Source organism: Episyrphus balteatus, chromosome 2, assembly GCF_945859705.1.
Source record: "Episyrphus balteatus chromosome 2, idEpiBalt1.1, whole genome shotgun sequence".
Classification (NCBI taxonomy): domain Eukaryota; kingdom Metazoa; phylum Arthropoda; class Insecta; order Diptera; family Syrphidae; genus Episyrphus; species Episyrphus balteatus.
The window spans coordinates 95,805,755-95,824,142 of record NC_079135.1 but is presented as its reverse complement, the minus strand read 5'-3'; the positions used below and the strand labels follow the sequence as shown (position 1 = coordinate 95,824,142).

Genomic DNA, 18,388 nt, shown 5'->3' with positions numbered 1-18,388 from the left:
TATTGATTAAAAGAAAAACATTTATAAATATAGAATGATGATAGCTAAAAGCATAGGTTGCAGACTGCAGCAGTAAATTTTTTGTTCAATTTTGAACAAAATGAAACCGCGCAAGAATAGATGAAATTATAGATTACCAGAGTCACGAATCGTAAAATTTAAAAAAGGTTATAATTTAAGAGGCCAACATTTAGTTCACTTATAGCTCTTAAAATTGCCAGAAATTTAGGTTTAAGAATAAAGTTAACAGAAGTTGTTTTTTGATTTTCAAAGCTTATGACTTCTGGTAATCCTATTGGTATTCAAACGCTTCTGCCATTTTTTACTTGCTCTACCTATAGGGCAAGTATTGGGTTAGTGTCGAAAAAAAAAATTGAGGTTTTAATCAAAACTAACATTACGATGATGGAGAATTCCAAAAAAGTGGGTCTCGCAATTCCGTCCGTGCGTCTGTACGTCTGTGCGTCAGTGCGTCCGTGCGTCTGTGCGGTTGTGCGTCCATCTGTACACATTTCAACAGCCTACACGGGTGGACGGATTTTCTTCAAATTTGGTACAGATGATTTTTATGGAATTCTGAAAGTTGGTTTTTTTTTTGTTTTTTTATATCTCGCTTCGAAAGTGTACCTCTCATACAAATTTTTCAAGTCAAACCAAATAACTCGAAAACGGCTCTAACGATTTTGATTAAATCTTACAAAAGTAATATTCAAAGCAATTGCAATAAAAATGCATTTTTATTTTTTTCAAAAAAAGTGAAATAAAAAAACATTTTTTTTTTTTCATTTAACAAAATTTTGGCCTAAATGTCGGCTCTTCCCAAAAATCAACAAAATTTCTTTAATTTTATATAGAGGCAGCTCTTAAAATCTACAAGTAAACTAACATAAAAGTGTTTTAAACTGCAAGAGCAAGTACGTGCGACCCCAGTCGTGCATTTTATTTTTTTCAATATATTTATGAAGGATATTTTTGTATTCAAATTTTTTTAAAGATTGAATAGTATAAATATATAATGCTGGTGACCCTATAGCACATATATGCCAACGGGACTTCATTTGCTTCAAAGAATCAACGAAGCCAATAAAGATTACCTTTTTCCAACTTCGTACTTTATGAGCTCATTTATGTTTTTAACATTATGTCTTGGGATTATATGACTTATGGCAACATTATTACTCTATAAAGTGATCCATTTTTTTATATTAATAAATAATAATATGAAAAGTATTTAGACACCACTTTTGATGAATTTCCATATTTATATATTATTTCTCCTCGATCCTCGTACCTTAAAATGTAAAATTTCGTCGCTAGCTCTTCAACTATAAACTTAAACATTGTATGAACAACTACATTAGAATATCACTGTGTTACAAAATAAAAATCACGTCAATTACTTTGGAAATGACCTAGCAGAAGTTGTAGATATTACTGAGTAGGAGTACCTACATCATATTTCGGCACTCGAAATTTTTCGTAGACCCTCAAAAACCGTTATTCAATGTTTTCAGATTTCAGGGATTTTTTACTCAGCCATTTGAGGGTGTTTGGGCAAAATTGACTTCAGATTCGGATTCAGAACGTCAAAATACATAAAGATAGGCAGGTCCGGTCAAAAGTAGTGACACTTTTTTTTTTGGCTTGTGTTATCATGGGCAAAAAAAAAATGAACAGTATTTAAAATATACAAATAAATATAATATATGTGTATCTGAGCAACAAAAATCGATATCAAAATTTTTTAAACGTAGTTATAGAGAATATCATTTTTTCTAAAAATTAAGACCATAACAAATTTTCTACCATTATTATGAACAGAAAAATTAATTTTTCATTTCTTTCACTGTCCCAAAAAATTGAAATTTCTTTCTCGAGTAAAAAATCACAACTTCCACAATGTCTAACTAATTTTGATGAATTAAAACTTTTTTTATTCAGCATAAATACAAAAAAAAAACTGTTTATAAAATTTTTTTTTCAAAACATAAAATGAAGCTTAAAACGGTCTCCGAACTCTATAAAACGGTGAAAAAATGTTGTACTTTGAGATTCAGCCCATAAAACCTACACCCAATTTGGTGTTTGAGCACAATAAAAAATATTTTCAATATTTCAATTTCAAATCTGAAATTGACCGAAAAATCGTTGAAATCTGAAAAGATTGAAAAACGGTTTTTGACTATTTTGATTGTCTACGAAAAATTTAAAGTGCCGAAATATGATGTACTCAGTAATACCTACAACCTCTGCTAGGTCATTTCCAAAGTAATTGACATGATTTTTATTTTGTAACCCAGTGTATTCTTTGAAAATATTTTATTATATAAAAAAAAAAATTAAAAAGCCATTTTCAATCTTCTGAATGCAAAAATGTACAAATACTGAAATGCATACACAAAACTAAAAAGAACAATTCCATTGGTATATTTTCAGAAGTGAAAGTTTGCTTTTTCCCTTTCATCTTTTCTTACATTGTATAGTAAACAAAAATTCAATAAAATAGTTTTGTTTAAAAATCACTCTTCTTCACAGATTACAACGAAAATACTGATGTTCCTTATTCAATATGATAAATGTATATTATCTAAGTTATTCGTATTCATAAGGACAAAAATGTATCTAATATCAATGGAATTCTCCATCTCCATATTACATTACTAACCTTCCAATTCTCCTTCACCTTTATGATCCACATACAATCGAGAGGAATTTTGTATTTGGTGACATTCGATTGCACGTATGCTGGAACATCTGTTGAATTTATGAATCCTTCATAGCCATCTTTTTCCAATGTACAATTCAGTTCTGTGCTGATAGCTATGATAGAAGAAGAAGAGAAAAAAGGGAATAGAAGTTTTGATATTGATGAATACAAAAAGCTTAGAGAGAGAGTAACTGAAAACATAAAATTTATAATTCAAAATGCACACATAAAATTCAAATAAAACATTTTTGGATAAAAACATCGAAATTCCTATCGAATTTTGTAGTAATTTAAAATGTATAGATTGCAATTGAAGAGTTCTTCTATATAACCTACATTATATCCTTTTTGCTCACATTCATATTTTATGTGGTTAGATTAACTCAAAAACTCACCCTCTTTTGGTCGATCGATGAATTCATAGACAGCAGTAAATCCGGAATATTCAATGCTTTCGTCTGAATGAAAATGAAGCCAGAGATGTCGTTCTTTTGATGTTATCATTGGTGGAAAGTCCTCACCGCAAAACCTTCCAATTAAATTCGAAAACCCATAGGGCCCGTCACGTATCTGTTATGAAATAAACAAGAAAGAAAAAAAAAATAAAAGAAAAAAGTGGAACAAAAGATGAATTTCTGGATAGAATTATTATGTGTATGTGTGAGAAGCTTAAAGTTATTACAGGGTAGCTCCTTTCGGTTTGGAATTGGGATTATATATAAATTTTTTTTTTTGAGTCTTAATTAAATTTCCGAGATGAAATTTATGAATGAAATTTATTTTACCAAAAACTCACAGGGTCTATATATAGGCTGGCAAAATGAATTGTACCCCAACATAACCATAATTTAAGTGGAATTTGTAATATAACGGTGTGTGTTTGTATGCCTGCCTGATGCCTTCTGCTTGCCATTGCCACCCTGCATGGTTGGAAATGAATGGGAATTAAGGACTTTTATCTGTGAAAAGGAGGTCATTAGCCTGATTTTCTTTGGTGGAAAAAGTTCAAATTTTGCAACTACCTAGTTTATATATGTTATAACGAAGGGGCTTTATAGAATGAAGAGGCTTTGCAGCTTAAGAAGAACAGTAGCGAGTGTGGTTATAGAAGGTATATAGAAAAGTTACTTCAATTCAAAGAGAAAAATTCTCTTTTTTTCAATGCGTTTTTTCAGTCTATCTATAGTGATTACGTGAAAGCATCATAGATAAAAGTTACAACGTTCAACATAACAACCACCACCTCTGTTTTGAGGATTTATGGTTCACAGATAGAAAACCTTATTTGGTTTAATCAATGAATGATTTTATTTTCAATATGCGCTTTGCATGCAGTAAATTGAACTTGCAGATAGACTGATGGGTGTAAAAGTTTTGAAGTTTGACGGTGTTGATTGGAGCTTAGTGTTTGTGTCAAAGGACTTATAAATTGAGAATACCCGTTCATATTTGAATAGTGATCGCGTGCAAATAACATAGGTTTCTTTGTTAGGTAATGCTTTGCCATAAAGAGAGCTTTTTCAACTAGGCATTGTCAGTAAGTGAGTTGCAGAAAAAGACAAATTAAAATTATACTTCATTAAGGGAAAATTTTAAGAAACTGATAATGAAATAAGTACTGAAAAGTTCAGGTATTTTTTATTATAACATTTTTTATTTTTGAAATTGTGGCGTTCGACACTCGTATACAAAAGCTTAAGACCTTCATTGGGCTATTATTATGAAAAAAAAAACTTTACCAAAAATCAGAACTACCAGATTCGACGCATGGTGTTCCTCTATCTACAGAATCGATAAAGTAAGGCTATAAATTATCATAAAATAAAATATTATTATTATTATTATTATTATTATTATTTAAAAAAAAAAATTTATAAGTTAAATTCCGAAAAGGAAGAGGTAATATAGTAGATATATATTATAACTTTGCAAAAAAAAAGAATATAATTTTATTGGATTTTTTTGATAAAAACTGAATTTTTGCATTGAAATAATTTTTTTTCTCAAAGACTTTGGCCAATAAGAACTTTAAACTTCTGCTATTTAACTTTCAACAATGAGGACTATTGAAAAAAAAAACTTCATATTTAAATGTTTTGCCTTAAAAAAAAATAAGTTAATTTTTTTTTCAATATAATAAAAGTTCTTCGAAAATGAAATACTTCTTAATTTTTTTCATAAACTGTAAAACATATTGAGATATCCTTTTATAATTTCTAATCATAATAAATCGTCGCCCTAGTATTGAAGTGCCGTATACGCCATTTTTACATTTTTGGGAAACCGCATTTAAATGTTCGGAAGATAATTGCGAAAGAACTAACCGCTGGTATTTTATGATATTTTAGTATGATATATAATTAAAATGTGTCTTTTATATACATGCTATTGGACATCTGCAATGCGTTTAGTTTTCAAAATATTTAAATTTTTGTACAAAATGAGTTTGCCGTATACGCCATGAAAACCAGAAGTTTCTTTTATTCATATACACGTTCGTCAAAAAAAAACATAACGTACGTCAAAACAATTCTCAAAATTTTCTTGCATTGCATGAAAAATTTGACGTAAATGCCAAAATTTCTTGTTTTTGTCAAAACAATAGTGAATATCTCGGCAACGAAAAAAGATAGAAAAAAACGGATAGCAGATTTGAAAAGAGCAACTTCGAAAACATACGACTGCATACCTAGTTCAAAAAATGCAATTTGGCGTATACGGCACTCCAATACTAGGGCGACGAAATGTGGCCAGAAAAATTTGAAAAATAAATGCATTTTTTATTACGAAAAAGTTTTAAAAACGACATGTTAAATTTTTTTCAATAATTTTTTTTTATTGTTTATCCTTGGTAGTTTTGTTAAGACAAGAAAAAAAAAATAAATTTTCTAAATTGAACCTCGCGTTTTGTATCTGTTGTTAGGGGAGACTGGGGTAGGCTTTGTTAAATTGACTGCCGTCATTATCTTTAGGACGATTAATTTGTTCGATTTTCGCTTTAAGATATGTTTACTAGAAAAATTTGTATTAATTGGTTTTGGTAATACCTACCCATATTGCCATTTTACCCAAATGCTCCCTGCCCACAAATCGAAAACGACTTTGACTTAATGAAACATTATATTCAGCGAAAATATCTTCATTTTATTTTAACATTTCAGTCTTTCAAATATTTAACTTAAGGACAAAAAAAACTGTTACCCCCTTCTCCCCTATTTTAATACTTGACCTACAAAAGAAAAAAACTACCACTTCTTCACAATTTTCTTTGGAGATGTTGTGTTTTTCAAAAACTGCCAACGCATCATGAAAATGATTGAAGATTGGATTTAAAGGATGCTTGGGAATCCCACATCCGCCTGACACCCGCCATTCCTATGCGTGGAAGTATAAACAATAAAAAACCCGCTAGTGGATTGCCACTTGAGATTAGATTTATTTGTTTTATTTACGAGTTACGACCTTTGTCCATTACAATATAGAACATTTCCTATTTTCTTATAGTTTGCCATATAGCCAAGCAGGTTTTGATCTTATTTTCCAGACAACTGAGTGAAGTTTTCTCTGCGGTTTTTCAAGTTTTTCTTGGTTTTTCAGTCTTTATTTTATTTTTTTTTTTTAAGAGAAGGAGTTGGTTGAATAAAGAATGAAAAAAAGTGTCGAAACACTTAAAGTGCTTTACGATGTTTATCTGGAAAAAGTTTTTTGTGTTATGTGTATTTAGGTTTACTTCTTTGTTTTCATTTTAAAGTCCTCAGAGGTTATTGGTTGGGGTTATTGGTTGGTTGATTTGGTTTTTAAAATAAAACACACAAAAAGTAACCAACAATAACAACATATTGAAATTTGAAGAAAAAGTTTCTTCTTATAAAGAAGATGTTGATTCTCAAAAAAATTATTTGGTAATCCAATATTGTTGGATGTTGTTATACCTTTTAATGTTTTATAAATTAAAAGTGGCAGATGGATGAGTCATGTTCAAGGCAGATGTTAACATTTTTGTTATTTATGCAGTCAATTTCTGTGGAAGGTTTTTTTTTTTTTTTTTGGTAAAGAAATTGTAAAAGTTTCAGTAACCAAAGGCGATGAAATTTGAAGTATGGTTACTCAAATTTCGTATTATAGGTTGAAAGCCTTTAAATTAAAGAGGATTAATGTAAATACATCTGCCAAAGATGCAAAATGAAACCTTCTTAGTTGAAAACTTTTGATAAGAAAAAGTGAAGAAAATAACTAAAATTATACGTACCACACTGAGGAAGTTGTAAAATGATATTTCAGTAAGGAAACTTATTAAGTAAAAAGTTTTTGTAAAACACTGAGTGAGACTGCTCAAATGATAAGAATTAAAATGCTCTTGTGGTCAAAATTGTTAGAACTTTTAATAAATAAATAAAAACAAATTAATAAATTTATTTAAGTATGAGAAATGTAAAAACAAAAATTGTCTATATAATTACTAAGACATCTTTTAAAAAAAATGTTGACCTTCTAGCAAAGTTTGTCATTTAATTTCTTGTAATCTTTAAAAAAATATATTTAAAATCATTACGTTTTTTTTTTTTATACCTAATAATTTTGCAGGTATTTGCAAATTGTAATAGAATAAAAAAAAAAAACTGAGATATCATTTTTAATCAACACATAAAAACAAAGTTTGGAAAAAATTGGATCGTTTCGAAAACATTGGTTAAAAAAAAAAAAAATAAAATGAGTTTTCATAATTTTTCCTAATTTTGATATCAAGATTTCTTAAACGATTAATAGGAACATTTTCGTTAAATTCATTTAAGTTTTCCAAATAAGTCAGAAATCAAGAAAACGGTTTTATATTAGGTAGGTACTTACTGTTAATAACTTCTAAAAAAATATGTTTTAATCAAAATTATGAGAGCAGTTTTGAAATGATTTTGAAATTTTATAATATTTAATTCAATTTTTAATATGTCCTTAAAAGTTTTGAAAATAAGCTGGGTTCATTATTCGAAAAAAAAATTCTAGTGTAGCTTTTTAACCTGGAACTAAATAATTGACGAAAAATGTTTAAAAACTTTTATTCGAAAAATTTGCAAAACTTTTAATTTCTAACTACTACTGTTTTCATAATTTTCGTACAAAAAATCTAAAATTTTGAAGAAAAAAATCATTGTGGAAATACGAGACAATCACGGGACAAATTACAAAATACGGGACACTTATACGTCCCGGGTTTCTTAAATAAAAACCCGGGACAAGCTTAAGAAATACGGGACAGTCCCGGGTAAACCGGGACGGATGGTCACCGTGCCCATATAGCCTAATTTATATTATAATTGTATGTGAAGTTTCATTAAAATTCTCAGTGCAATTTTTTATTTGAACTTATCTTTTGCTAACAAACAAAAAAAAATTGAAAAAAAAAAAATATTAGGTAATTAAAGCCGTTATTAAAGTTCGGCCAAAATGAATATGACGTCAAACCAAATTAAAGAAGACTTCTATTAAATAAATTTTTTTAACATTAGTATACTATAGTACATGTTCTCGTAAAATGCAAAAAATGAAAAAAACTTGAATACGAAAATTTTTGTTATCCATTTTGGCCTATTAATTCAAATTTACACTTTTATTACTCAATAACCGTAAGGTTTCATGTTACATTGATAAATGTTACGGTTTTTGAGTATTTAAAGTCTAAATATTAATAAATAAGCCAAAATAGTAAATAATGTTAACAAAAATGTTCGTATTCAAGCTTTTTTCATTTTTTTACACCATCAGAAAGTACTTAGAAGTTTTAACGAACGAAATGATATTTAAGTCGAAATGAGGTGAAAAAATAAATATGTATTTTAATTCAAATAAATTATAGCGCATTTAGGACATAATAAGGTAAGTTGTCACAAAATTTCGTAAATTTTGTTTGAAAAACATAAAAATAAAAAACCACAAACACGGTTATTTGAATTTTTCACATAATTTTGAATTTATGTGAAAAAATTGTCGATAAAAAACTTGTAGATCTTTTTATTGCCTACAATTTTTACCATACAACATTTTTCCATAGGACTTGTAAAGATTTGCCGGAAATCGAGATATACCATTTTTTACCATTAAAAACTCAACCCACCCACTTCCCGAACTTGGCTCGCCAGTAATTTATTTTTCCTTTCAATTTTATCATATTCACCTCCTTTTCCAATGGGTTTCATTTTACTTTGATTTTTTTTTTTAATTTTAAATGTTTTTGAAATCTTCGGCACGGGTGTATTAACGATATTTTTGGATTTAAAAACAATAATAAACTATCAAATTGTTCTGAAATTTTGTTTTTAATTTTTATAAGTGTTAATATAATAAAAAAAATATTTTTTTTTTAAACGGCATAAGAAAATTTAAAATAAATCCCAAAATTCTTTGTTATACAAGAAATTAAATTACATTAAGGAGTTAAAATTATGCCTAACATTAGTTTTTTTTAGATTTCTCATAAAATAAATGTAAAAAATTTAAAAAAAAATTAACATAATATTCTCATTAGAGCAAATACTTGTGACCCTGTTGTGTACTTTATTTTAATTATTTTTCTACGAAAAACATTAATTTTTCAAATTTTTGTTGAATGAAAACATTACACTCCTTAGCTCTATTGAACCTGAATGGTTTTCTTGTTTAATTTTTTTATAAAGTTCAAATGGGATTTGTTGGTTGTTTGAGGATAAAAAAAAGCTATTAAATATATTTTCAGAAGTCGGTTTAGTTATTACCGGCTTAAAAAATTTGAAATAGGAAACATCATGTTTTAATAGTAGGTAGGTACGACACTTTTGGGATCGATAAGTCAGGGTAAAATCAGGATCAAAGTTCGTGTATTACCTATTACTTTTTTGTGTTAAAAAAAACTTTAAACTATCACACAATAAGAAAGTTACTTTTGCTTTTCTCAGGGAAAGATACTCAATATTTTATTGTCATCAAATATTTCTTATACTAAAGAAAGTATGATGTTTTGACCTCTAGTTTATAATATACTCACCTCGAGGTAATCAAATTTACAATCTTCTTTATCTTCAATGTTGAATGAATTCCGAAAATCCAATCGTATCAGTTGTCCTTTGGGAGCTACAAAATAAAAATAAGAAAACACACAAGAAATAAAAAAGTAAGTAAAATTAATTCAAACCAGAAACAGAAAATATATGAAAAATTCATGTGTTTTTTTTTTTGTGATATGAAATTCCTAGGATACATTTTTCATTTCCGACCATCAAGGGTCCACTCCAATATTATTTTTTTTTTTTTTTTTACTTTAACTTTCATTTCACTTTCCAAAATGCAAGAAAATGAAAGACCAAGAAGAAAGAAGAAGACAAAAAAAAAACTAATAAATTGAAAAATCACAGCTTCAAGGCCTTACTGCCTTCAGTCAGAGATATGAGAAAGACTAAAAAGAAAGGAAAATATAACCAGGGCTTACAAACAGAATGTTTTCTTTATGTTTTTTTTTTTTTTCGTTTTCTTTTTTGTTAAATAAATACAGGAAAAGAGTAAGTATATTATAACTTACACAGAAAGAAAATCCAATAAGGGCCAGATATATATTACATATTTTCCATTCTTTTGAAAATATACGAATAATATGAAACAAAGCATTGAAGTATAAAACCACCCGACGAGAGTCGCTGAATCCTGAACACACACAAGACACCAAAGTAATACATGTTTCTTTTTTTGGAAAGTTAGAAAAACACATTCACTCATAAGACGAAGGAATAATATTACTTTATGAAAGGACAAAGAAAAGAGTCATATTAATGAAATGACACTCTTAAGATGATGGAAAACCAAATAAAATGTCAAAAAGTTCAGATTTATGGTTATGAACGCGAGAGATATCAGATGTGTCATTTTTTTGTAGATAAACAATGTAGGTAATGTTTTTAAAATTAAGTTGGATATAAATTTTAACATTTTAATTAAATACTTGTTGGTTTGATACCATCGAAATATGGGAACATAATAGAACACAAAAATAATGGCTCAAACATTAGAAGTACAATTGAAGCAAATTGAAGATTAGAGATTTTTTGCATTTGATTTCAGAGCCAATTAACTAAAAATGTGCTAAATTGTGATTTTTCAATAACAGATGTAACTAAAACTCTGACTGTGATATTTAATTCACTATGATTTGAAGCTGTGATTTTTAACCGTGATTTCAAAAATATATACATATTTTTTGAAGTTCGTATTTTTCAACATTCATGTGAATTAGAATTAACGAAGCTAAAAATTTTAATTTTTCACTCTACATTGCACTTGCAATTTGTCTGGCTGCTGAAATATTTGCGATCGAAATATTTTTTTTTTCTAAAGCTGATATTTTTGGATCAAAGTCTTTTGGTTTACAGATACGAGTTCACAATGAACAGGCCTAACTTTTTATGTACAAAAATTACCAATTTATTTTTTCGGATTTTCGCGAAAAAATAAATTTTCAAAAATTTTACTAGGCCAGTCATTATAGGTATTCAATTGCATTTGGAAATGCAAAATGACCGAGAAAGCTAAATTTTGGATATGTTGTAGAGAATGCTTAAAAAAGCTTAACTTGAAGTTTTCGACCAAGATTTCCTATGAGCTGTTTCCGCCATTTTGAAAAACAATAACTCGGCTATCTGACGAGATGCGAAAATTTTACAAGAAGCTTTTTTGTAGCTTTTAACGAGTTCTACAATTCATGCGTACACATTTTTTGTGTATCATGAACCGTTTTCGAGATATCGATTAAAAAAGTCAAAAACAAGGACATTCCATTTGTTTTTTGACATAATCTATTTTTGGGTGATGAATATCGAAAAAATTATTTTTTTGACAAAAATTACGACTTTCAGCCGGCCGCTCATTCGTTTGCAAAAAAACAATTTCATCCTTTTTTTCAAAATGGCGGAAGAAGCTCATAGGAAATCTTGGTCGAAAACTTCAAGTTAAGCTTTTTTAAGCATCCTCTACAACATATCCAAAATTTAGCTTTCTCGGTCATTTTTCATTTCTTAGCCGTTTTTTTCCGACATAATGACTGGCCTATACAGCAAATCCATCAATTCAGACATCAAAGGAAAGGTCTCTTTATCTTTTTTTATAATAAAACTAGAAATTTATTTTTTTTTTTTTTCAGATTTTCGCGAAAAAATCAAGGTTAACCCCTTGCCTTTAAAAAATACTTTTTCAAAAACTTCCTTCAAATCCATCGAGTGAGACATCAAAAGAAAGGTCTTTTGAAGCTCTATTCATAACTGCAAACCAAAAGTTTCTCCGAAGTCTGGTTGCTAGAGTGAAGTGCAAAATTTGTCAAATGTTTTGAATTTTTTTTTTTTTTTGAAAATTCTTTAAACTTAGTGAAGTCTTTCATAAATGAATCGTTTTAGTTTTAATAAATTAATGAATGTTTTCCTCATTTAAATTTTGAATGATGCTTCACGGTACAAAAATGGAGAGTGTTAAATTGGTATTTGTACTTCACCAATTCTGCTCATTGTGGAATAAGATTTTTGTTTAAGTACTGCTAATTTAAATCACTAGAATTAATTTTTACTACTTTTAATAACTATCTCGACCATAACCAATAAAATTGTGAAGAAATAATTTGGAAATTCGATGGTATTTCAATTAAATACAATCTTAGCTCATCACTGTTCAATTTGTGGTTTTCATACTGCCCTATAACAATTGCTTCAAAATTTATTCTAATACCTTTAAAACTTGAGGGCATTGCATATGGCTGACATTATGTTTGAACCCAAAAAAGAAAATATTGAAAAGAAGCAATCTTATTTAACCACGAACCACGACTTAGGATATATTCAGTTGTTTCTGAAAAATTGTCCATAGTGACTGTTTTGTAAAAGATCCTCGAATTGGCTTTAAATCTTGAAAAATAATATTGGAATTTATATGATACTGAAATTTTGTTTTTATTAAATTGTTAAAGGCCAAAATTCTATAGTTTCATACCATTTACAATATTCTAGCAAGGTAAGTATTTTAAAATACTGTGTTACTCAAATTCTATATACTGCATCTTAAAATCCAGTATCTATTTTGAAACGAAAAGAAAGCGGTAGATATAATATTTCGATTCTAACTTATTTAAGGTGTCTAAAAGAATATTAAATTTTATAAAATTTTGTTTACTTTCTTTTTAAACCCAATATTTTTTAATTATATTAGGAATATTTTGGAAACTCTATTTCTAAGTATTTCTCTCCAGATGCATGTATCGAGCCAGAGTCATCCTTCTTATAGTTATAGTGTCTTTCAAAGCATTTCAATTTTGAAAACTAAACCAATGTAAAAAGTATTTGAGTATTGGTTTCTATGGTTTATGTTTTCTAATGAAATTTTCTCAAATCCATTCGTCAACAATTGTAGATATCTTATATAGGTGCAAATACCCAGCCACCAAGAAGAACGTGCAAATATAAATTCTATTCACAATTTCCAATTGATTTCTATTTATAAAAGTAAGACTATGAGCAACATAATTCTGAAAACACAAAACCAAAATTCAATTTTTAACCTTATTTTTGTAATCATAAACGTACAATAGTGACTTGTACACTTTCCAACAAGGAATTGAAAGTTCAAGTTGAAATATAATATTGATTATATCTGCTTATTGATTTCCAGGGAAAAAGGTTATTCTCTATACACAACCTTTTCGTATCTATTTTGAAATATCCAATTTCCCATAAGGACTACTAAGTTTAAAAAAAAAAAAACACACTGAACCAGAAACACTTCGATACCAAAACAAAATTGTTTCTATACCTACCTATATCTATTTTTGTTTTTTTTTGAAATTTTACTTGTGGTGCTATTTTGAGAATTCAGTAAATACGATGAAAATGAAAAACATAAGCCTTGAAAATCAATGAAGTGTTATCTGCACCAATTCGTTTGCATGTTATTTTCTTATTCGGTTTTTCATGTTCAATACATTGATTAGTGATGGGAACTATCGAAAATAAAATTTCAAACTATCGATAGTTGCAAAATATTCATTCATTTGATAGTTTTAAATCATTCATTCATTCATTTATTTACTATTTTCATTCGAATAGTTTTTTCATTCGATAGTTTAGTTACTATTTTCATTCAAATAGTTTTGACGTGATAACGTCTTATAATTCGAAGAACCATGGCAGCCACCACAAAAAAGTGACGCCATTTTCTAACATTACACTCTCGCACTTTCGCAGTGCGGCAAAAAAATTAAATTAAAAAATAAACTATTAGAGATACAAAAATATTCTACAGCTTATTTGAAAGATAATAACCTAAAGTTAAATACATTTGAAGGATTTTAATAAATTCCATCATTTGATAGGGTAAACAGGGGTAAAACGTAAAGATGAAATTTGGGCTAAAATCTAAACGCAAAGTTGTAGAGAGTTGATTTTTTTTGCTATAGAAAATTGTTAAAACTAAGCTATAACGTTTTGTTTGAACGTTGTACACTTGTTGGGGCTATGACAAAATGATGATTTTGGTTAAAGGACATTTTTTTTGACAATTCTAAAGATGCCAGGTGAAAGATGAGGTAAACAAGTAGTCTCATACGGATTTTTTTAAAACACTCTGCGTTTCGAAATATGAATTTTTGAAAATCACCTTGTTTTTTAGGGGTATTTAGAAATTTTATTAGACTTTTATGAGCATCCTGATACAATTACCTTTCATTTTGTAATTCGACATGGTTGACTTTAAAAAATTCTAACTTCTCTTGTAGGCATCTTTGAAATATGATTGATACGTCATATGAAAGGTGAAATAATAAGCTTTCACATAGTATATATTTATAGGTTGTACAACAAAAAAATTGATTCCATAGCGTGAGAACATAAAAATAAATGTTTTTTTTTTGCTTTTTTTAATGAAATTTGATCGAGTTCAAAAAATTCTAGCTCTTTTTGTAGATGTCTCATTGACCTGATTATTATTTATATTTTGAGCTTAGACAATAAGCTATCAGATGGTATAAAATTTTGTATAGGTTGTTAGGGAAAAAATGGAATTAATGACGTGAGAAGATAAAAACTCATGTGTTTTTTACTTTTTTTTTGATGAAAATGATTGTTTTCAATAAATTATTTTTATACTTCTTGCGCATTGTAAAAATATAAAAATTGTTTTACTCTTAACAAGAAATACTTGGCTTTAAAATTGCGTAATTATTTTTTTTGTAAGCTTTTAAAATAAAAAAATTAATATACCTAATGAGAAAATAAAAAGGTATTTTTTTTAGCTTGATTGTTTGAAAAAAGTAAACGCTTCAACTGACTCATTTTAAGCAAAAGCACACAACCTCTTTTCTGACGAAGTTATCACGTAAAATCATCGTCCGTAAACCGGTTTTACAGACAACCTCTTTTTTTTTATACGATAGTTTTGTCATTAAAATAGTTTTTTTTTATTTGATAGTATTTTCTTTTGAACATTATTCTTATTCGATAGTTTTTTCATTCAAATAGTTTTCATAAACGATAGTTTTTTCATTTGAATAGTTTTTGTATGCGATAGTTTTTATTCGATAGTTTATTCGATAGTTCCTTCGATAGTTTTTATTCGATAGTTTTTATTCGAATGAATAAATGAATGAATGAATGAACTATTCGATAGTTCAAATCATTCAGTTACTATCTATCGATAGGTCAAATCATTCGATAGTTCCCATCACTAACATTGATAACATACAAATGTGCGAACAAGTTTTGATTGATTTGATATTTGAAAAAAAAAAAAAAAAAAAAAATTGATGTAGGTACTGTACCTTCATTGGTACCAAAATAACACACACAAATACTCCCAATTCCTTAAATTTCCATTCAAAGAATCACAAATAAATCAAATAACTACATTTTCCATACTCAAAATAATCCTCTTGAATCACAAAAAAATCGAATTAAAATCAATTTTCCATAAAGAACAAAAAAAAAAAAAAAAAAAACAAACTTACCCTCAATTATTCTAGTACAGTTGATATTTTTTGGATAATCATTTGGATAGTCCGGACTAAAAAGTAAACTCTGTTCGGGATCGCCCTCGACAAATGAAAGGCACTTATCCATGCCAGCATCGTCGTTCATTTCTTCATCACGTTTCGAACGCTTATTTGATATTTGCCTTCGATATTGGTGCTGTTGCTGGTGTTGCTCCTTTGGAGGTGCATTCATTTGGAAGAACATGCTAGGATATGATTCAGTCGTGTTTCGTACCGGATAATGATGATGCACCATTGCTCCGGTCACAGCTAAAGCAGACGACGATGAAGAAGAAGAAGAAGAAGAACTTCCAGCAAACAAACTACTACTACTCTCATCATCACTCATACTGGTTGAAATTTCTCTTCTCCTTCTTGTGATTGCATTGGAATTTATTTCCACAGATGTTGCTGATGCTGTTGCTTTAGTTGACATTGTGGATGACGATGATGATGATGATGATGAGGACAATGCTGCTAATGATGACGATGATGATGATGGCAATGATGAGGATGTTTTTCTCGATATTGAAGATGGTGGAGGTGTTGTTATGAATGTTACCATTTGGTACACTGACGTCGTTGCCATACTGTCAGGTATATGTTGTTGTTGTTGCTGTTGTAGTTGAAGTTGTTGTTGATATTGATGTTGTGACAGAGGCACAGGTTCTGGTGGCATTGTAGCTGAAGCAAAGTGGTAATTTTCTAAGGACTCAAAGTTATTTGTGGCTGCTGTTGGTAGGAGACCTGTACTACTACTTCCAGAATTTTGAATGTAAATTGATTGTTTGCGATGCTTTTGAAATGTTGTTGTGCCAGTTGTTGAGCTGTTTGGTGAAACTGTAAGTAAAAGGAAAAGTTTTTTTTCGTTTTTTTTTTTTACTTGAGGATAACAATGTGTAAAATAAGCAATACAAAAAAGTGGTATTCATTTGTTTGTTAAAGAATCCTGGTCAAGAACTTGACTTAGATTTAATTCTCTTCCAGGTGAGCTTAGATAAGTCATGTTGTAAAAGTAGAAAGAGTCAAGAGGAAATTTATTTCTAAATTTAAAGGAACGAAGAAAAGATTTGAGGAACTATTTTTTGCAAGACTCTTTTATTGATAGAAATTTTATAAATTCGCATTTATATCGTTTTTGAGCTTTTGAATCGCTGCTGTTTTTATAACCCCAACGTAGCTTAGCACTAGGTCAAAAAACTAGGTATATACAATTTCCCCTTGAAAAGACAATTTTTTGACTAGTTGCATACAATTGATAGTAGCTCCACTCAATTCTAATCAAAAAAAACATGACATATCCTATTTTGTAGGTAAGTTATAAGTTCCCATTAAAATAAATGATTGAAATTAAAAAATTTAAATTATGTGTTTCATTAAACAAAGTTTTATTTTGATTTCTTGGTAAAACTATTGGAACCGGTGAGCAACTCTATTGTTAAAGCTTTTCATTAGGAATGTTTAAAGTTTGACTTTTTAAGAAATTTCATATTATAGGTAAGCAATTTAAAAAAAAAAATAAAACCTGTTTTTATTATTAAGTTCAACACCGTTTTAAGTGATCTTTTACACAAAACCATGTATATATTTGATTTCATGCATTAAAACATATTAAAAAAAAAAAATTATAATCGTTGGGTACCTATAGATTTTTTTAAATAATTTTTTATATAAAAATCCAACATTTTTGCCAAAAAAAGTTGGTATGCGATCTTAAATAAAATATTATTCAACAATTAAAACAAATTTTAATAAAATTCATCAACCCGTTTAAAAAAAAAAATTTTCAAAACAAAATTTTGAAATTAGCTATGTAGGACTTTTATGAAATTTTGCGAAATTTTTATATAACGATTACCTTAACAATTTTGTATAAAAATAATGATTGAAATCGGCTAACTCGTTTACGAGAAATTCATTTATCAAAAAATCGTTAAGTGGCAGGTACCTACTGTTAGTATAATGGTACAAAAAATTTTAATCAAAATCGCTGTATGCAATTCACACGTGGTTGAAGTGAAACCTTTAAAATCATTTAAAAAAAATCGAAAAAATACAACTTTTTTTTATTCCATCACTTTGTTTATATGACAACCTACAATAAATTTTATACCATCTGAAAGCTTATTGTTTCAGCTCAAAATATTTATATCGACCATGTCTATACAACATCTACAAAAAGAGCTAGAATTTTTTTAACCCAATTAGTTTTCATAAAAAAAGCAAAACAATCAATCTCTTTTCTCTTCTAACGCCATTAAATCCTTTTTTTAAAAGACAACCTATAAAAAAATGTTATATCATCTGAAAGCTTATTATTTCACATTTTATATGACGCTTCAATCATATTTCTGCCATGCCTACAAAAAAAGTAAGAATTTTTTAAAGCCAACCATGTCGAAATTTCAAACTGAGATTACGGTACTTCCTCTACTGCTGGCTGGTCATCGGCAACAAATCTTCACAGGTGTTTTGAGATATTTTTCAAGTTTTTCAATTAAAGATTATATTACTTGTAGAGCACGTACCGTTATGTGTGATATATTAATTGAAAGGAAATATTATCAGCATGCGTATTAAATAAAATAAATTTGTTATGTGCTCTAGATCAAAAGATATAACGTGTTTAGAAAAAGAACATCTTTTCACCGTTATCTCAG

At 28.4% G+C, this 18,388-nt stretch overlaps 1 protein-coding gene across 2 annotated transcripts in view; it reads right to left on the bottom strand.

Annotated features, from left to right (window-relative positions):
- LOC129908987 (neuropilin and tolloid-like protein 1) overlaps positions 1-18,388 on the bottom strand; it is a 148,934-nt gene that overhangs the window by 37,883 nt on the left and 92,663 nt on the right. For both annotated transcript variants that reach the window (XM_055985861.1, XM_055985860.1), the window contains 4 exons: positions 15,705-16,568; positions 9,723-9,808; positions 3,103-3,277; positions 2,666-2,820 (listed from right to left, as the gene is read on the bottom strand). In XM_055985861.1, coding sequence (XP_055841836.1) covers positions 2,666-2,820; positions 3,103-3,277; positions 9,723-9,808; positions 15,705-16,568 — 1,280 coding nt within the window. The remainder of the gene's footprint in view (positions 1-2,665; positions 2,821-3,102; positions 3,278-9,722; positions 9,809-15,704; positions 16,569-18,388) is intronic.